Consider the following 13795-nt stretch of genomic DNA (forward strand, 5'->3'; position numbering starts at 1 on the left):
ATAGGGATCTTAGTCACACAATATGATCATATTCTGCTAAGCCAGTCACCACTTAAAAGGTGTCCCACAATAGACTGGTCCTAACACTAATCAGTTTCCACACTGCAGCAAATCATGTCTACACAGAGTGAAATTTTCTAGCTTTATATGTATACCACAGTTAATTTGTCTGGAACACACCTGGGCTGGGTGGTGTGCATTAACCAAAAAGGGGGGGGTGTCAACCACCATGTCAACAATTACGCTAAGCCAGCACATCCATCAATATCCATCAATATCCATCTATACACTTCCCAGCCATGGGTGGCTGGGACGTGTATGGATGGATATTGATGGATGTGCTGGCTTAGCATAATTGTTGACATGGTGGTTGACAGATTAGTATAGTGAGCTCAAACATGTGTGACGTCTCCACTAAGGGGTGGGCCTGATTGGCCAGTGTTGGAGCCAATAGCGTATCTCTCCTGTCACTCCGATATAGTGAAAACATATGGTTTAGAAGAGAAGGTGTGAGCCGAGCGAAAGCCTCGATATGGCGTTTGATAGATTCTAGTAACACACGATGGAATATCAGCTTGGAAGCGTGAATGCTTGTTACGCTGTTATCAGGGGAGGGCTTCAAATAATCTATGTGGAAGCTAATAGCTCATATCTCCTGTCACTCGGATATATAGGAATACGTATGGTGTAGAAGGGTAGGCGTGTCTTCTAAATATACAAACACATACGAAACAGGTAGCATTGTTTATGAAATGACAAACATGGTCCCGGCAATATCTATTATATTAAAAGAATTTTATGGTTTTCTACATAAAGGTTAGTAATACACGCAATCTTATAAAATCAAAGGTTGGATCATACCTTAGAAGTAATCATATAGTCAATACAATATAGTATTAAAATAATTACCATATGGTTAAACGGAACTTAGCTCATATACTGAAGGCTGATCTGATACACACATTGGGGAATGATGTTTCTGATTATTGTATTGAATGTTGTAATGAATTTAGCATAAATATCTTTTTGCAACAAATTTGTATGGGATATGAAGGGCTAAGTAGATTAATTCTAGTTGGCAACAGCTGTGTTTAGGGGTGTGACAATACCACTGTGTTTTCATTGGTCATGTCTAGTTTATAGGTTAGAGCTCTCAGTCAGGTGTTAGATGCCTGTGGAAACAGCGTGTCAGCTGAGAAACTAGTTGCACATTTTAACTACATAGTGGAAACTTTCTTGTACACTGTGTTTTTACTTTGTTTTAATTAAAAGTGAGTTTTATATTTCTCTTGACTGAGAGCTTGTTCTTTCCTGGTTGGAGACTACGCCCCAGACGGAGGTGCGTGAGAGCCCAAGAACAGTGAGCTGGGACACTGAGAGATCCCAGTATGTGTTACTAAGCACGAGTGAGTGCTGCCACACTTGTGAGTATCTTTCTACTGCCATTTGCAATAAACATTGCCTATACTATATCACACTAGGAGGCGCCCTTCTGTGTTTTGTTGTACCATCACAGATTCTATTTGAGTCATGAAAGAGAAATTTCTAATTGGAATGGCTTTTAAAAGGAAAACAAAAATGACCTGAGCTGCCAGACAATATACACTATATGGCTAAAAGTATTTGGACATCCCTACTAATTATTTGGACATAACTAATTATTAAGTGCAGGTGTCTCCGTCACACTCGTTGCTATCAGGTGCATACAATCCAGTACATAGCCTTGAAATCTCCATTGACAAACATTGGGAGTAAACTGGTTCATACTGAAGAGCTAAATTGCATTGTCATAGAATGCCACCTTTGCCATATTTAGTTTGTGACTTTTCTGTTCTATTATATCTGCCCTACTCAACTGCTATTATTGTGAAGTTGATAACAGCCCAGCCACAAAGCAGACCATGCAAACTCACAGAGCGAGACTGCCAAGTGCTAAAGTGTGTAGCAAGTATATAAATCCCTTATTATCTGCTGCATCCCTCATTACAGAGTTTCAAACTGCATCTAGAACCAACAACAGCACAATAACTGTGCATCAGGAGCTTCATGAAGTAGGTTCCATGGCCAAGCAGTTGTACACAATCCTCACAACAACATGCACAGTGCCAGTCAACTGTTGCAGGGGTGGAAAGCTCACTGCCACTACACTCTGGAGCGGTGGAAACATGTTCTTTGGAATGATGAATCACTCTTCACAGTCTGGCAGTCTAAGGGAATAATCTGGGTGTGGCGGATGCCAGGAAAATGCTACCTACCAAAATGCATAGTGCCTACTGTAAAGTTTGGGGGAGGAGGGATAATGGTCTAGGGCTGTTTTTCAAGGTATGGGCTTGGCCCCTTAGCTCATCATAATGCTACAGAATACATTTTAGACAACTTTGTGGTAACAGTTTGGGGAAGACCCTTTCCTGTTCGGCATGCCTGTGCCCCTGTGAGATGAGTTCCATGAAGACATGGTTTGACGAGAGTGGTGTGGAGGAACAAGAGCTGCCTGCAGAGAGCCCTGACCTTAACCCCATTAAACACATTTGGGATGAATTAGAATACTGATTATGTGTCAGACCTTCTCGTCCATCATCAGTGTCTGACCTTACAAATGCACTTTTCAGTCAATGGACTCAAACCTCTGTAGACACACTCCAAAATCTGATGGAAAGCCTTTCAAGATGAGTTGTGGCAATTATAGTCCCAAAGGGAGGGAGGGCAACTCCATATTAATGCCCATTATTTTGTAATGGGATGTCCAACATACTCATAGGTGTGATGTTCAGGTGTCCAAATACTTTTGGCCATATAATGTATTTGCACTAGAATTATGATGGATTGGAATAGCGACAAGCATTCGATTTTCGTAGGGGTGTATATGCATGTAATTATATTGATTACCTGATCCCAGTTTGTTTTGCAGTCCTTACTTGAGGGCCTCTGGCCTTTTCCCTATCTTCCCTGGGCGCTTCAAGAGACGAAGCCACCATGACATCACAGAACCACCATTCATAGGTAAGACATTAGTGTCATGTGATGCAGTCCAGACTTCCAAATGTATTGTGCCAATGATTTATGTTTTCATCCAATTGTAAACTTTTAGCAACAAATTTCAAGAGCTAGAAAGATGTAAGTCCCAATCTATAGTCATAGAGCTGTTTTATTTAGCTATAGTGCATATTACAAGTTATAACTGTGGATCAATGTGTGTTATACTAGAGTTTGTTTTTTATATATATTTTCATAGCAATCTCTTAATCACTTGGGTTTGTCCTAAAAGTGGCATATTGTTAGTAAAATACATATTAAGTTATATGTGACATGCAGATGGTGTTTTATATGTGTGCATCTGTTTTCACACTACTGCACTATACAAAAGTATTGATTTACTAATTGGTTTTCATGTTTACCCAATCTGCATGTAGGATGTCTGTATTTATTGCAGATGTAACTCAGGATAACTAAGTCAGGCAAGCTTCTAATCCTAGCCTATGTGTCTATATGTACAGGCAGACCCAGGAACAGCAGACAACGTGTCCATGAAAATAACTGTAGGTTTAGGACTGTGGGTCCAAGGCTGTCTCTATAATTGATCTAGCTAGTGCCACAAGACATTTTTGTAATAGAAATTAATAGAAATCTCATATGGGTCCATAGGATGGGTATCAGCATTCTATTGTGCTAAATTTCAGTCTCATTAGCTTTAATCTTTGAATATGGTGAGTATGGTGGGGAACACTGTAATGGACGTAGAGTTGGGGGAACAGGCCCGGACTGACCATAGGGCATACACCCTCTTTTAATATGGTTAACAACAGGAAAGATGTTACAGTCTGCCTAATTTGTAAAGCAGAACATATTTTCTGTCTGGCTGTTAATCGGAGGTGCTGCAGAATTAGAGTTCTGGTTATTATGGCTACCTAGCTGACAGAAGTCTAACTGATTTGGGCTGCTCCGCCTTTAAATGCCTGGGCCTATTTTTGCTCCCAGTCCGATCCTGTGGGGAAAGGACATTTTATTCTTGGGCCTAGGCAGCACAATGTCTTGAGCAGGCCCTGTGTGGGTCTATGTGCATAGATTTTTTAAATTTTGGATTGTAAGTTCATGTGCATGGAACTAGACCTGCAAGTTTCTGATTCCATATATACAGTATATACTTCTAGAGATATCTAGGTCACTTGTTAATAAACTATATTTTCATTGTTATATGCTGTTTACATTGAGACAAGCTCTGCATCTTTTTAGAGGCAGTTATCAGACTCTCGTTCAGTTAGTTTAGATGCAAAGTTTATACCTTACTTCTTCATGTGTGTATCCCTATTGTTTACTTTCAAAGCTCACGTAGTGTGCAAATTGTGAAGTCTTCCATTGAGCATCTGCATTCTGGGAAATACAGCTTTCAAAAAGCTCCCAAGAAAGATGACATGGGCTGGCAACTTCTAGACCAAGGGGCTGATTTATCATGGCCCAAATAGGGCCAAATACCCCTGTTTCCACGCAAGCCTTCAGGCTTGCTGGAAACAGGAGTTAAGAAGCAGCGGTCTCTCCTTAACTCGTCTGCAGCCTCTGAGGCTGCGGACATCAATCCGCCTGATCGTATACGATCAGGTTGATTGACACCCCCTGCTAGCGGCCGATTGGCCGCAAATCTTCAGGGGGCGGCATTGGGCTGCATTGCACAAGCAGTTCACCAGAAGATCATGTCCGCCAGAAAAATGATAAATCAGCCCCCAAGTCTCTCTATTGATTCAGCTCAAAATCATCTTCCTCATGCTGACTATGTGGTCTAGTAATCATACTGAGTGCAGTAGTTTTAAAGGGGTGCTGTCTTATGGGTACCCAGTATCACCATCCAGTCAAGGCTTCCTTTTGATTCAGACAAATCCTTACAGCCTTTGAAATATATCTTACTTTTTAACTCAGATCTTCCAACAGAAGGTACAATGCCATCTGCAGTCCTCCAAAATTCTCAAGAATATGTTCAAAATGCTTAGGGAAATCTTGTAGATTTTATCTTGCCATTTATAGGTATACTGCAAGCAGGTTACTGCGTATGTATGTGTGTATGCAGATCTCAGCCACATACAGAGGCTTCCTCAGAGTTTCCTTCTGTTGTTCTTGTACGCAGCAGCTATTTGGAGCATAGCAGAATCTGCACACATAGCTCAGTTCCAATCTTACTGTTATTAATGCCAATTTTGCAAGTGTTTATAACCAGTTTCTGTTTTATGAATACTGAACTGCCCGTTGAGATTGTGGATATTTTAGAGTCTCGTTTGCAGCTGATTTGATTTCACTTGTTGATTTATTCGTTGAAACACTGTGATAATGCTTTTGTGGTTTAAATCATGCTTTTTATGTTGCGTCTCCAGTATAGCATATGGCTTGCTTGTAATTAAGATCCATTTGTAACCATGATAATTCATTGTTAATAACGACATTAAAATAAAGCTGTCAAATTAACTGTTTAGACATACTGAGGAAACATCTGTATATAGAATAATTGTGGATAATAGACAGTAAAAATAAATAACCTCAGAATAGGTGAATGTCAGGAAAGCATAATGTAAACGAACAGCAATCTCTCAAAAGTTATGTCATGCTTATTTGATTAACTATTTATTTACATAAAAAGTTATTATTTTGATTTTGAAGCTAACAGAAAGTATATATCTGTGTACAACTGGACCCTGGGGATTGATTACCCATTGGCTGATAAACAAAACTTCCACTGCTTTATTGGTGGACAGTGACACTCACAAGTATCAAATAAAATAAAATAAACGGCTAGATTACGAGTTGTGCGTTAGGCTTAAAAAGCAGCGTTGGCTGGTCCTAACGCTGCTTTTTAACTCTCGCTGGTATTACGAGTCTTGAAGTTATAGGCTCACCGCTCACTTTTTTGGCCAGACTTGTAAATACCGCAAATCCACTTACGTAAATTGCGTATCCTATTTTTTCAATGGGACTTGCATAGCACCAGTATTACGAGTTTGACAAAAAGTGAGCGGTAGACCCTCTCCTGTCAAGACTGGTACTGCATTTTAAAGTCAGTAGTTAAGAGTTTTATGGTACAACACCGTAGCATAAAACTCTTAACTAAAGTGCTAAAAAGTACACTAACACCCATAAACTACCTATTAACCCCTAAACTGAGCCCCCCCCCCCACATCGCAAACACTAAAATACATTTTTTAACCCCTAATCTGCCGAACAGGACATCACCGCCACTATAATAAATATATTAACCCCTAAACCGCCGTACTCCCGCATTGCAAACACTAGTTTAATATTATTAACCCCTAGTCTGCCGTCCCTAACATCGCCGACACCTACCTACATTTATTAACCCCTAATCTGCCGCCCCCAATGTTGCCGCCACTATTCTAAATTTATTATCCCCTAAATCTAAGTCTAACCCTAACCCCCACTAACTTAAATATAATTTAAATAAATTTAAATACAATTACTATAATTAACTAAATTATTCCTATTTAAAACTAAATACCTATAAAATAAACCCTAAGATAGCTACAATATAACTAATAGTTACATTGTAGATAGCTTAGGTTTTATTTTTATTTTACAGGCAAGTTTGTATTTATTTTAGCTAGGTAGAATAGTTACTAAATAGTTATTAACTATTTAATAAACTACCTAGCTAAAATAAAGACACATTTACCTGTAAAATAAAACCTAACCTAAATTACACCTAACACTACACTATAATTAAATTAATTCCCTAAATTAAATACAATTAAATACAATTAAATAAAATTAGCTCAAGTACAAAAAAAAAAAACACTAAATTACAGAAAACAACAAATTACAAGATTTTTAAACTAATTACACCTAATCTAATCCCCCTAACAAAATAAAATGCCCCCCCAAAATAAAAAAAAAGCCCTACCCTACACTAAATTACAAATAGCCCTTAAAAGGGCCTTTTGCCCCAAAGTAATCAGCTCTTTTACCTGTAAAAAAATTTACAAATCCCCACCAACATTAAAACCCACCACCCACACAACCAACCCTACTCTAAAACCCACCCAATACCCCCTTAAAAAAAACTAACACTAACCCCTTGAAGATCACCTTACCGGGAGAAGTCTTCATCCAACCGGATGTCTTGAAGATGGACCCGCTCCGCGCCAGATGGATGAAGATAGAAGATGCCGTCTGGATAAAGACTTCTGCCCGTCTGGAGGACCGTCTGGAGGACCACTTCGCCCGGCTTGGATGAAGACTTCTCCCGGCTTCGTTGAGGACTTCGGCCCGGTTGGATGAATAATTCTCCCGGTAAGGTGATCTTCAAGGGGTTAGTGTTAGGTTTTTTCAAGGGGGTATTGGGTGGGTTTTAGAGTAGGGTTGGTTGTGTGGGTTTTAATGTTGGGGGGGGGGATTTGTAATTTTTTTTACAGATAAAAGAGCTAATTACTTTGGGGCAATGCCCCGCAAAAGGCCCTTTTAAGGGCTATTTGTAATTTAGTGTAGGGTAGGGCTTTTTTATTTTGGGGGGCTTTTTTATTTTGTTAGGGGGATTAGATTAGGTGTAATTAGTTTAAACATCTTGTAATTTGTTTATAATTTTCTGTAATTTATTGTTGTTTTTTTTTGTACTTTAGCTAATTTTATTTAATTGTATTTAATTTAGGGAATTAATTTAGTTATAGTGTAGTGTTAGGTGTTAGTGTAATTTAGGTTAGGTTTTATTTTACAGGTAAATTTGTCTTTATTTTAGCTAGGTAGTTTATTAAATAATTAATAACTATTTAGTAACTATTCTACCTAGTTAAAATAAATACAAACTTGCCTGTAAAATAAAAATAAAACCTAAGCTAGCTACAATGTAACTATTAGTTATATTGTAGCTAGCTTAGGCCTAGATTTAGAGTTTGGCGGCAGCCGTGAAAACCAGCGTTAGAGGCTCCTAACGCTGGTTTTAGGCTACCTCCGGTATTTGGAGTCACTCAAAAAAGGGTCTAACGCTCACTTTTCAGCCGCGACTTTTCCATACCGCAGATCCCCTTACGTCAATTGCGTATCCTATCTTTTCAATGGGATTTTTCTAACTCCGGTATTTAGAGTCGTGTCTGAAGTGAGCGTTAGAATTCTAACGACAAAACTCCAGCCGCAGAAAAAAGTCAGTAGTTAAGAGCTTTCTGGGCTAACTCCGGTTCATAAAGCTCTTAACTACTGTACTCTAAAGTACACTAACACCCATAAACTACCTATGTACCCCTAAACCGAGGCCCCCCCACATCCCCGCCACTCGATTAAATTTTTTTAACCCCTAATCTGCCGACCGCCACCTACGTTATCCTTATGTACCCCTAATCTGCTGCCCCTAACACCACCGACCCCTATATTATATTTATTAACCCCTAACCTGCCCCCCACAACGTCGCAGCCAGCTACCTACAATAATTAACCCCTAATCTGCCGACCGCAAAGCGCCGCTACTTAAGTTATCCTTATGTACCCCTAATCTGCTGCCCCTAACACCGCCGACCCCTATATTATATTTATTAACCCCTAATCTGCCCCCCTCAACGTCGCCTCCACCTGCCTACACTTATTAACCCCTAATCTGCCGAGCGGACCGCACCGCTACTATAATAAAGTTATTAACCCCTAACACTAACACCCCCCTAACTTAAATATAATTTAAATCTAACGAAATTAATTAACTCTTATTAAATAAATTATTCCTATTTAAAGCTAAATACTTACCTAGGTAGGAATATTCTGATTGGCTGATTTAATCAGCCAATCAGAATCAAGTTCAATGCGATTGGCTGATCCAATCAGCCAATCAGATTGAGCTTACATTCTATTGGCTGTTCCGATCAGCCAATAGAATGCAAGCTCAATCTGATTGGCTGATTCCATCAGCCAATCAGATTGATCTTGATTCTGATTGGCTGATTCCATCAGCCAATCAGAATATTCCTACCTTAATTCCGATTGGCTGATAGAATCCTATCAGCCAATCGGAATTCGAGGGACGCCATCTTGGATGACGTCCCTTAAAGGAACCGTCATTCTTCAGTTGGACGTCGCCGGATGAAGATGGGTCCGCGGTGGAGGTCTTCAGGATGGAGCCGGTCCTCATCGGATGAAGATAGAAGATGCCGCTTGGAAGATGATGGTTGCCGATCCGGATCTACTCTTCTTCCCGGATAGGATGAAGACTTTGGAGCCTCTTCTGGACCTCTTCAGCCACCGGATGATGGATCGCCAGCCCCCGCTTGGGTTGGATGAAGATTTTGGAGCCAGGACCGATCGGTGATACCTGGTGAGGTGAAGACAAGGTAGGATGATCTTCAGGGGCTTAGTGTTAGGTTTATTTAAGGGGGGTTTGGGTTAGATTAGGGGTATGTGGGTGGTGGGTTGTAATGTTGGGGGGGGTATTGTATGTGGGTTTTTTTACAGGCAAAAGAGCTGAACTTCTTGGGGCATGCCCCGCAAAGGGCCCTGTTCAGGGCTAGTAAGGTAAAAGAGCTTTGAACTTTAGTAATTTAGAATAGGGTAGGGCATTTTTTATTTTGGGGGTCTTTGTTATTTTATTAGGGGGCTTAGAGTAGGTGTAATTAGTTTGTAATTATTTTTTTATTTTTTGTACTTTAGTTAGTTTATTTCATTGCAGTTATTTGTAGGTATTGTGTTTAATTAATGTATTGATAGTGTAGTGTTAGGTTTAATTGTAGGTAATTGTAGGTATTTTATTTAATTAATTTAATGATAGTGTAGTGTTAGGTTTAATTGTAACTTAGGTTAGGATTTATTTTACAGGTAATTTTGTAATTATTTTAACACTTTTAGCTATTAAATAGTTCTTAACTATTTAATAGCTATTGTACCTGGTTAAAATAAATACAAAGTTACCTGTAAAATAAATATTAATCCTAAAATAGCTATAATATAATTATAATGTATATTGTATCTATATTAGGATTTATTTTACAGGTAAGTATTTAGCTTTAAATAGGAATAATTTATTTAATAAGAATTAATTAATATCGTTTGATTTAAATCATATTTAACTTAGGGGGGTGTTAGTGTTAGGGTTAGACTTAGCTTTAGGGGTTAATACATTTATTAGAATAGCGGTGAGCTCCGGTCGGCAGATTAGGGGTTAATGTTTGAAGTTAGGTGTCGGCGATGTTAGGGAGGGCAGATTAGGGGTTAATACTATTTATTACAGGGTTAGTGAGGCGGATTAGGGGTTAATAACTTTATTATAGTAGTGGTGCGGTCCGGTCGGCAGATTAGGGGTTAATAAGTGTAGGCAGGTGGAGGAGACGTTGTGGGGGGCAGATTAGGGGTTAATAAGTGTAAGGCTAGGGGTGTTTAGACTCGGGGTACATGTTAGGGTGTTAGGTGCAGACGTAGGAAGTGTTTCCCCATAGCAAACAATGGGGCTGCGTTAGGAGCTGAACGCGGCTTTTTTGCAGGTGTTAGGTTTTTTTTCAGCTCAAACAGCCCCATTGTTTCCTATGGGGGAATCGTGCACGAGCACGTTTTTGAGGCTGGCCGCGTCCGTAAGCAACTCTGGTATCGAGAGTTGAAGCTGCGTTAAATATGCTCTACGCTCCTTTTTTGGAGCCTAACGCAGCCTTTATGTGGACTCTCAATACCAGAGTTATTTTTATGGTGCGGCCAGAAAAAAGACGGCGTTAGCTACGCGGGTCCTTACCGACAAAACTCTAAATCTAGCTGTTATTAGTGTTTATTTTACAGGTAAGTATTTAGTTTTAAATAGGAATAATTTAGTTAATTATAGTAATTTGTATTTAGATTTATTTAAATTATATTTAAATTAGTGGGGGTTAGGGTTAGACTTAGGTTTAGGGGTTAATAACTTAGAATAGTGGCGGCGACGTTGGGGGCGGCAGATTAGGGGTTAATAAATGTAAGTAAGTGGTGGCGATGTTAGGGACGGCAGATTAGGGGTTAATAATATTTAACTAATGTTTGCGAGGCAGGAGTGTGGCGGTTTAGGGGTTAATATGTTTATTATAGTGGCGGCGACGTTGGGGCGGCAGATTAGGGGTTAATAAGTGTAGGTAGGTTGCGGCGACATTGGGGGCGGCAGATTAGGGGTTAATAACTATAATGTAGGTGTCGGTGATGTTGGGGGCAGCAGATTAGGGGTTCATAAGTATAATGTAGGTGGCGGCGGTCTCCGGAGAGGCAGATTAGGGGTTAATAATATAATGTAGGTGTCGGCGATGTCAGGGGCGGCAGATTATGGGTTAATAAGTGTAAGATTAGGGGTGTTTAGACTCGGGGTTCATGTTAGGGTGTTAGGTGTAAACATAAATTTTATTTCCCCATAGGAATCAATGGGGCTGTGTTAGTGAGTTATACGCTGCTTTATTGCAGGTGTTAGACTTTTTTTCAGCCGGCTTTACCCGTTGATTCCTATGGGGAAATCGTGCACGAGCACGTTACACCAGCTCACCGCTGACTTAAGCAGCGCTGGTATTGGAGTGAGATGTGGAGCAAAATTTTGCTCTACGCTCACTTCTTGTCTTTTAACGCCGGGCTTGTAAAAACCCATAATACCAGCGCTGTATGTAAGTGAGCGGTGAGCATAAACTGCTCGTTAGCACCGCATAGCCTCTAACGCAAAACTCGTAATCTAGCCAAAAATGTTTTTAAAAAAAAAACAAGACTATAAGACATGAGGAAATAGTTGTCTACATCTATTATTATACCTAGTTAACAAAATGAAATGTAGTTTACATATTAAACTCCTGTACAGGTGGCCCTCGTTTTACAACGGTTCAATTTACACCGTTTCAGAATAACAACCTTTTTTTCCAGTCATGTGACTGCTATTGAAAAGCATTGAGAAGCAGTGCATTTATTAAAATAGCCAGTAGGTTGAGCTGTCCGCTTGTGTTGCAGCAAAGCCAAGCAAGCTGAAATTAATCAGTTTATCCAGACCTGAGCTATCGAGCAGATTTCAAAGGAACAAGATCTTCCTGTCTATAAATCAGTCCAGATTGGAATGCATAGAAAGAACTGTTTGCAGAAAAATGAAAGTAATATTTGTGTTGTGTGATTATTTTATTATGTTTATAATGCTGTTTAGCAAATTTTTTTTGTTCATTTAACTTAGTTTAATTATATATTCTGTGTTGTGTGATTATTTTATTAGGTTTATAATGCTGTTTAGCATTTAAAGTCTTCATTTCAAAGCTTTTTAAAATAATATATTAGGTGTTACTTATGACAATTTTGAGAGGGGCCTGGAACCTATCTCCCTCATTTCCTATTGACTTACATTATAAACTGGGTTTCAATTTACAACGGTTTCGATTTACAACCATTCCTTCTGGAACCTATCCACGGCGTAAACTGAGGGCTACCTGTATATATTGTTACATTGTGCCAAACAGCTAATACCTACATTTTGGAAGAGGGTAGAAGTACTATCCTTTAACTATTGGAGGAACATTGTTACTCTGACACTTTCACTAGAAAAGTACCACAACCAGTTGATACGTTGATTAGATGATTATTATTATATAACATTTTTGAGGAAAGAATATCTTGAATCTTTGGGAGACTGTATGCCTCTTGTATAGTGCCTAATTAATTTGCTACCATTTGAGACTAAAAAAATATATTGTCATTACAATGTTATGATACTTGTATACTGTTATAGTGTACTGTTTTCTTCCATTATTACATATTCTGCATAACCATGATGTTGTAATTTTATTACCTTTCAATAAAGTTTTGAAAACTGGAAAAAAGTAATACATTTAGAATGCCCTTTCTTAGATGCAACAAAGAAAATAAATCTTTGAATGGACATATTACTTATTTATTTTTCTATCCTGCATCTTAAAGAGCAGCAGTTAAATATATTTTTGCAGGCTGAATTTAAGACAAAACTAGCAGGAAGTACATGGCTATTTGCAAATGAGTCATGGGGCTCTGTTGCTCACTGGCTGACAGAAACATCTCCTGCAAAAAATGGTATATTCCGCACAGGAACATCCATTTTTCAAAATGCAAAGCTCTGTATTACATTTTGGGACATTCTCTTTTTGATAGAAAACATAAAAAATATGTCTATAATGTTCCTCTCACGTGAGTAAGTTGCATAGCAAGTATATTAAAACAAATCATTACAGAGTAGGCACATTGATCACACACTAACTAGGTAACATTAGAAGATGATTTAATATAAACCACCAGATAATTCACATTCTGCAAGAAATTAAATCTACTGAAAAAGGCAATGTAAATAAAATGTAACCAGTCACATTCTTCATTATGGTCTTTGGGATGTACGCTATGAAATATTATAACTCAAGCTGGTTATTTTTTTTAATTCTGGTAATTCTATTATTTGTTTGCCTAAGTGTAAATGATCTATCTGGTTGATGAGTAAGAGCTGACAGATCCATCAGTGAAAGGGACAGTTAAGTAAAAAAAAAAACTTTCAAGTTTCAAATAAAGCATGTAATTTTAAACAACTTTCCAATTTACTTTTATCACCAATTTTGCTTTGCTCTTTTGGTATTCTTAGATGAAAGCTAGACCTAGGAAGGCTCATATGATAATTTCTAAGCCCTTGAAGGCCGCCTCTAATCACATGCTTTTGTATTTGCTTTTCACAGCAGGGGAGAGTTAGTTCAGGTAAACCCTATAGATAACATTGTGAGCATGCCCGTGGATTGTGGCAGACACTGCACTAATTGGCTAAACTGCAAGTTAATAGATAATAACTAAAATGTCATGTGGTCAGGGGTCTGTCAGAAGATGCTTAGATACAAGTTAATCATAG

At 38.7% G+C, this 13795-nt stretch overlaps 1 protein-coding gene across 3 annotated transcripts in view; it reads left to right on the forward strand.

The window, feature by feature from the left end:
- LYL1 (LYL1 basic helix-loop-helix family member) overlaps nucleotides 1-13795 on the forward strand; it is a 152285-nt gene that overhangs the window by 88516 nt on the left and 49974 nt on the right. For 2 of the 3 annotated variants that reach the window (XM_053717863.1, XM_053717864.1), the window contains exon 3: nucleotides 2897-3000. In XM_053717863.1, the coding sequence (XP_053573838.1) occupies nucleotides 2897-3000 (104 nt within the window). The remainder of the gene's footprint in view (nucleotides 1-2896; nucleotides 3001-13795) is intronic. The other variant, XM_053717865.1, reaches the window with a different exon arrangement.

The sequence above is a fragment of the Bombina bombina genome, chromosome 6 (assembly GCF_027579735.1).
Source record: "Bombina bombina isolate aBomBom1 chromosome 6, aBomBom1.pri, whole genome shotgun sequence".
In the NCBI taxonomy this organism is placed as follows: Eukaryota; Metazoa; Chordata; class Amphibia; order Anura; family Bombinatoridae; genus Bombina; species Bombina bombina.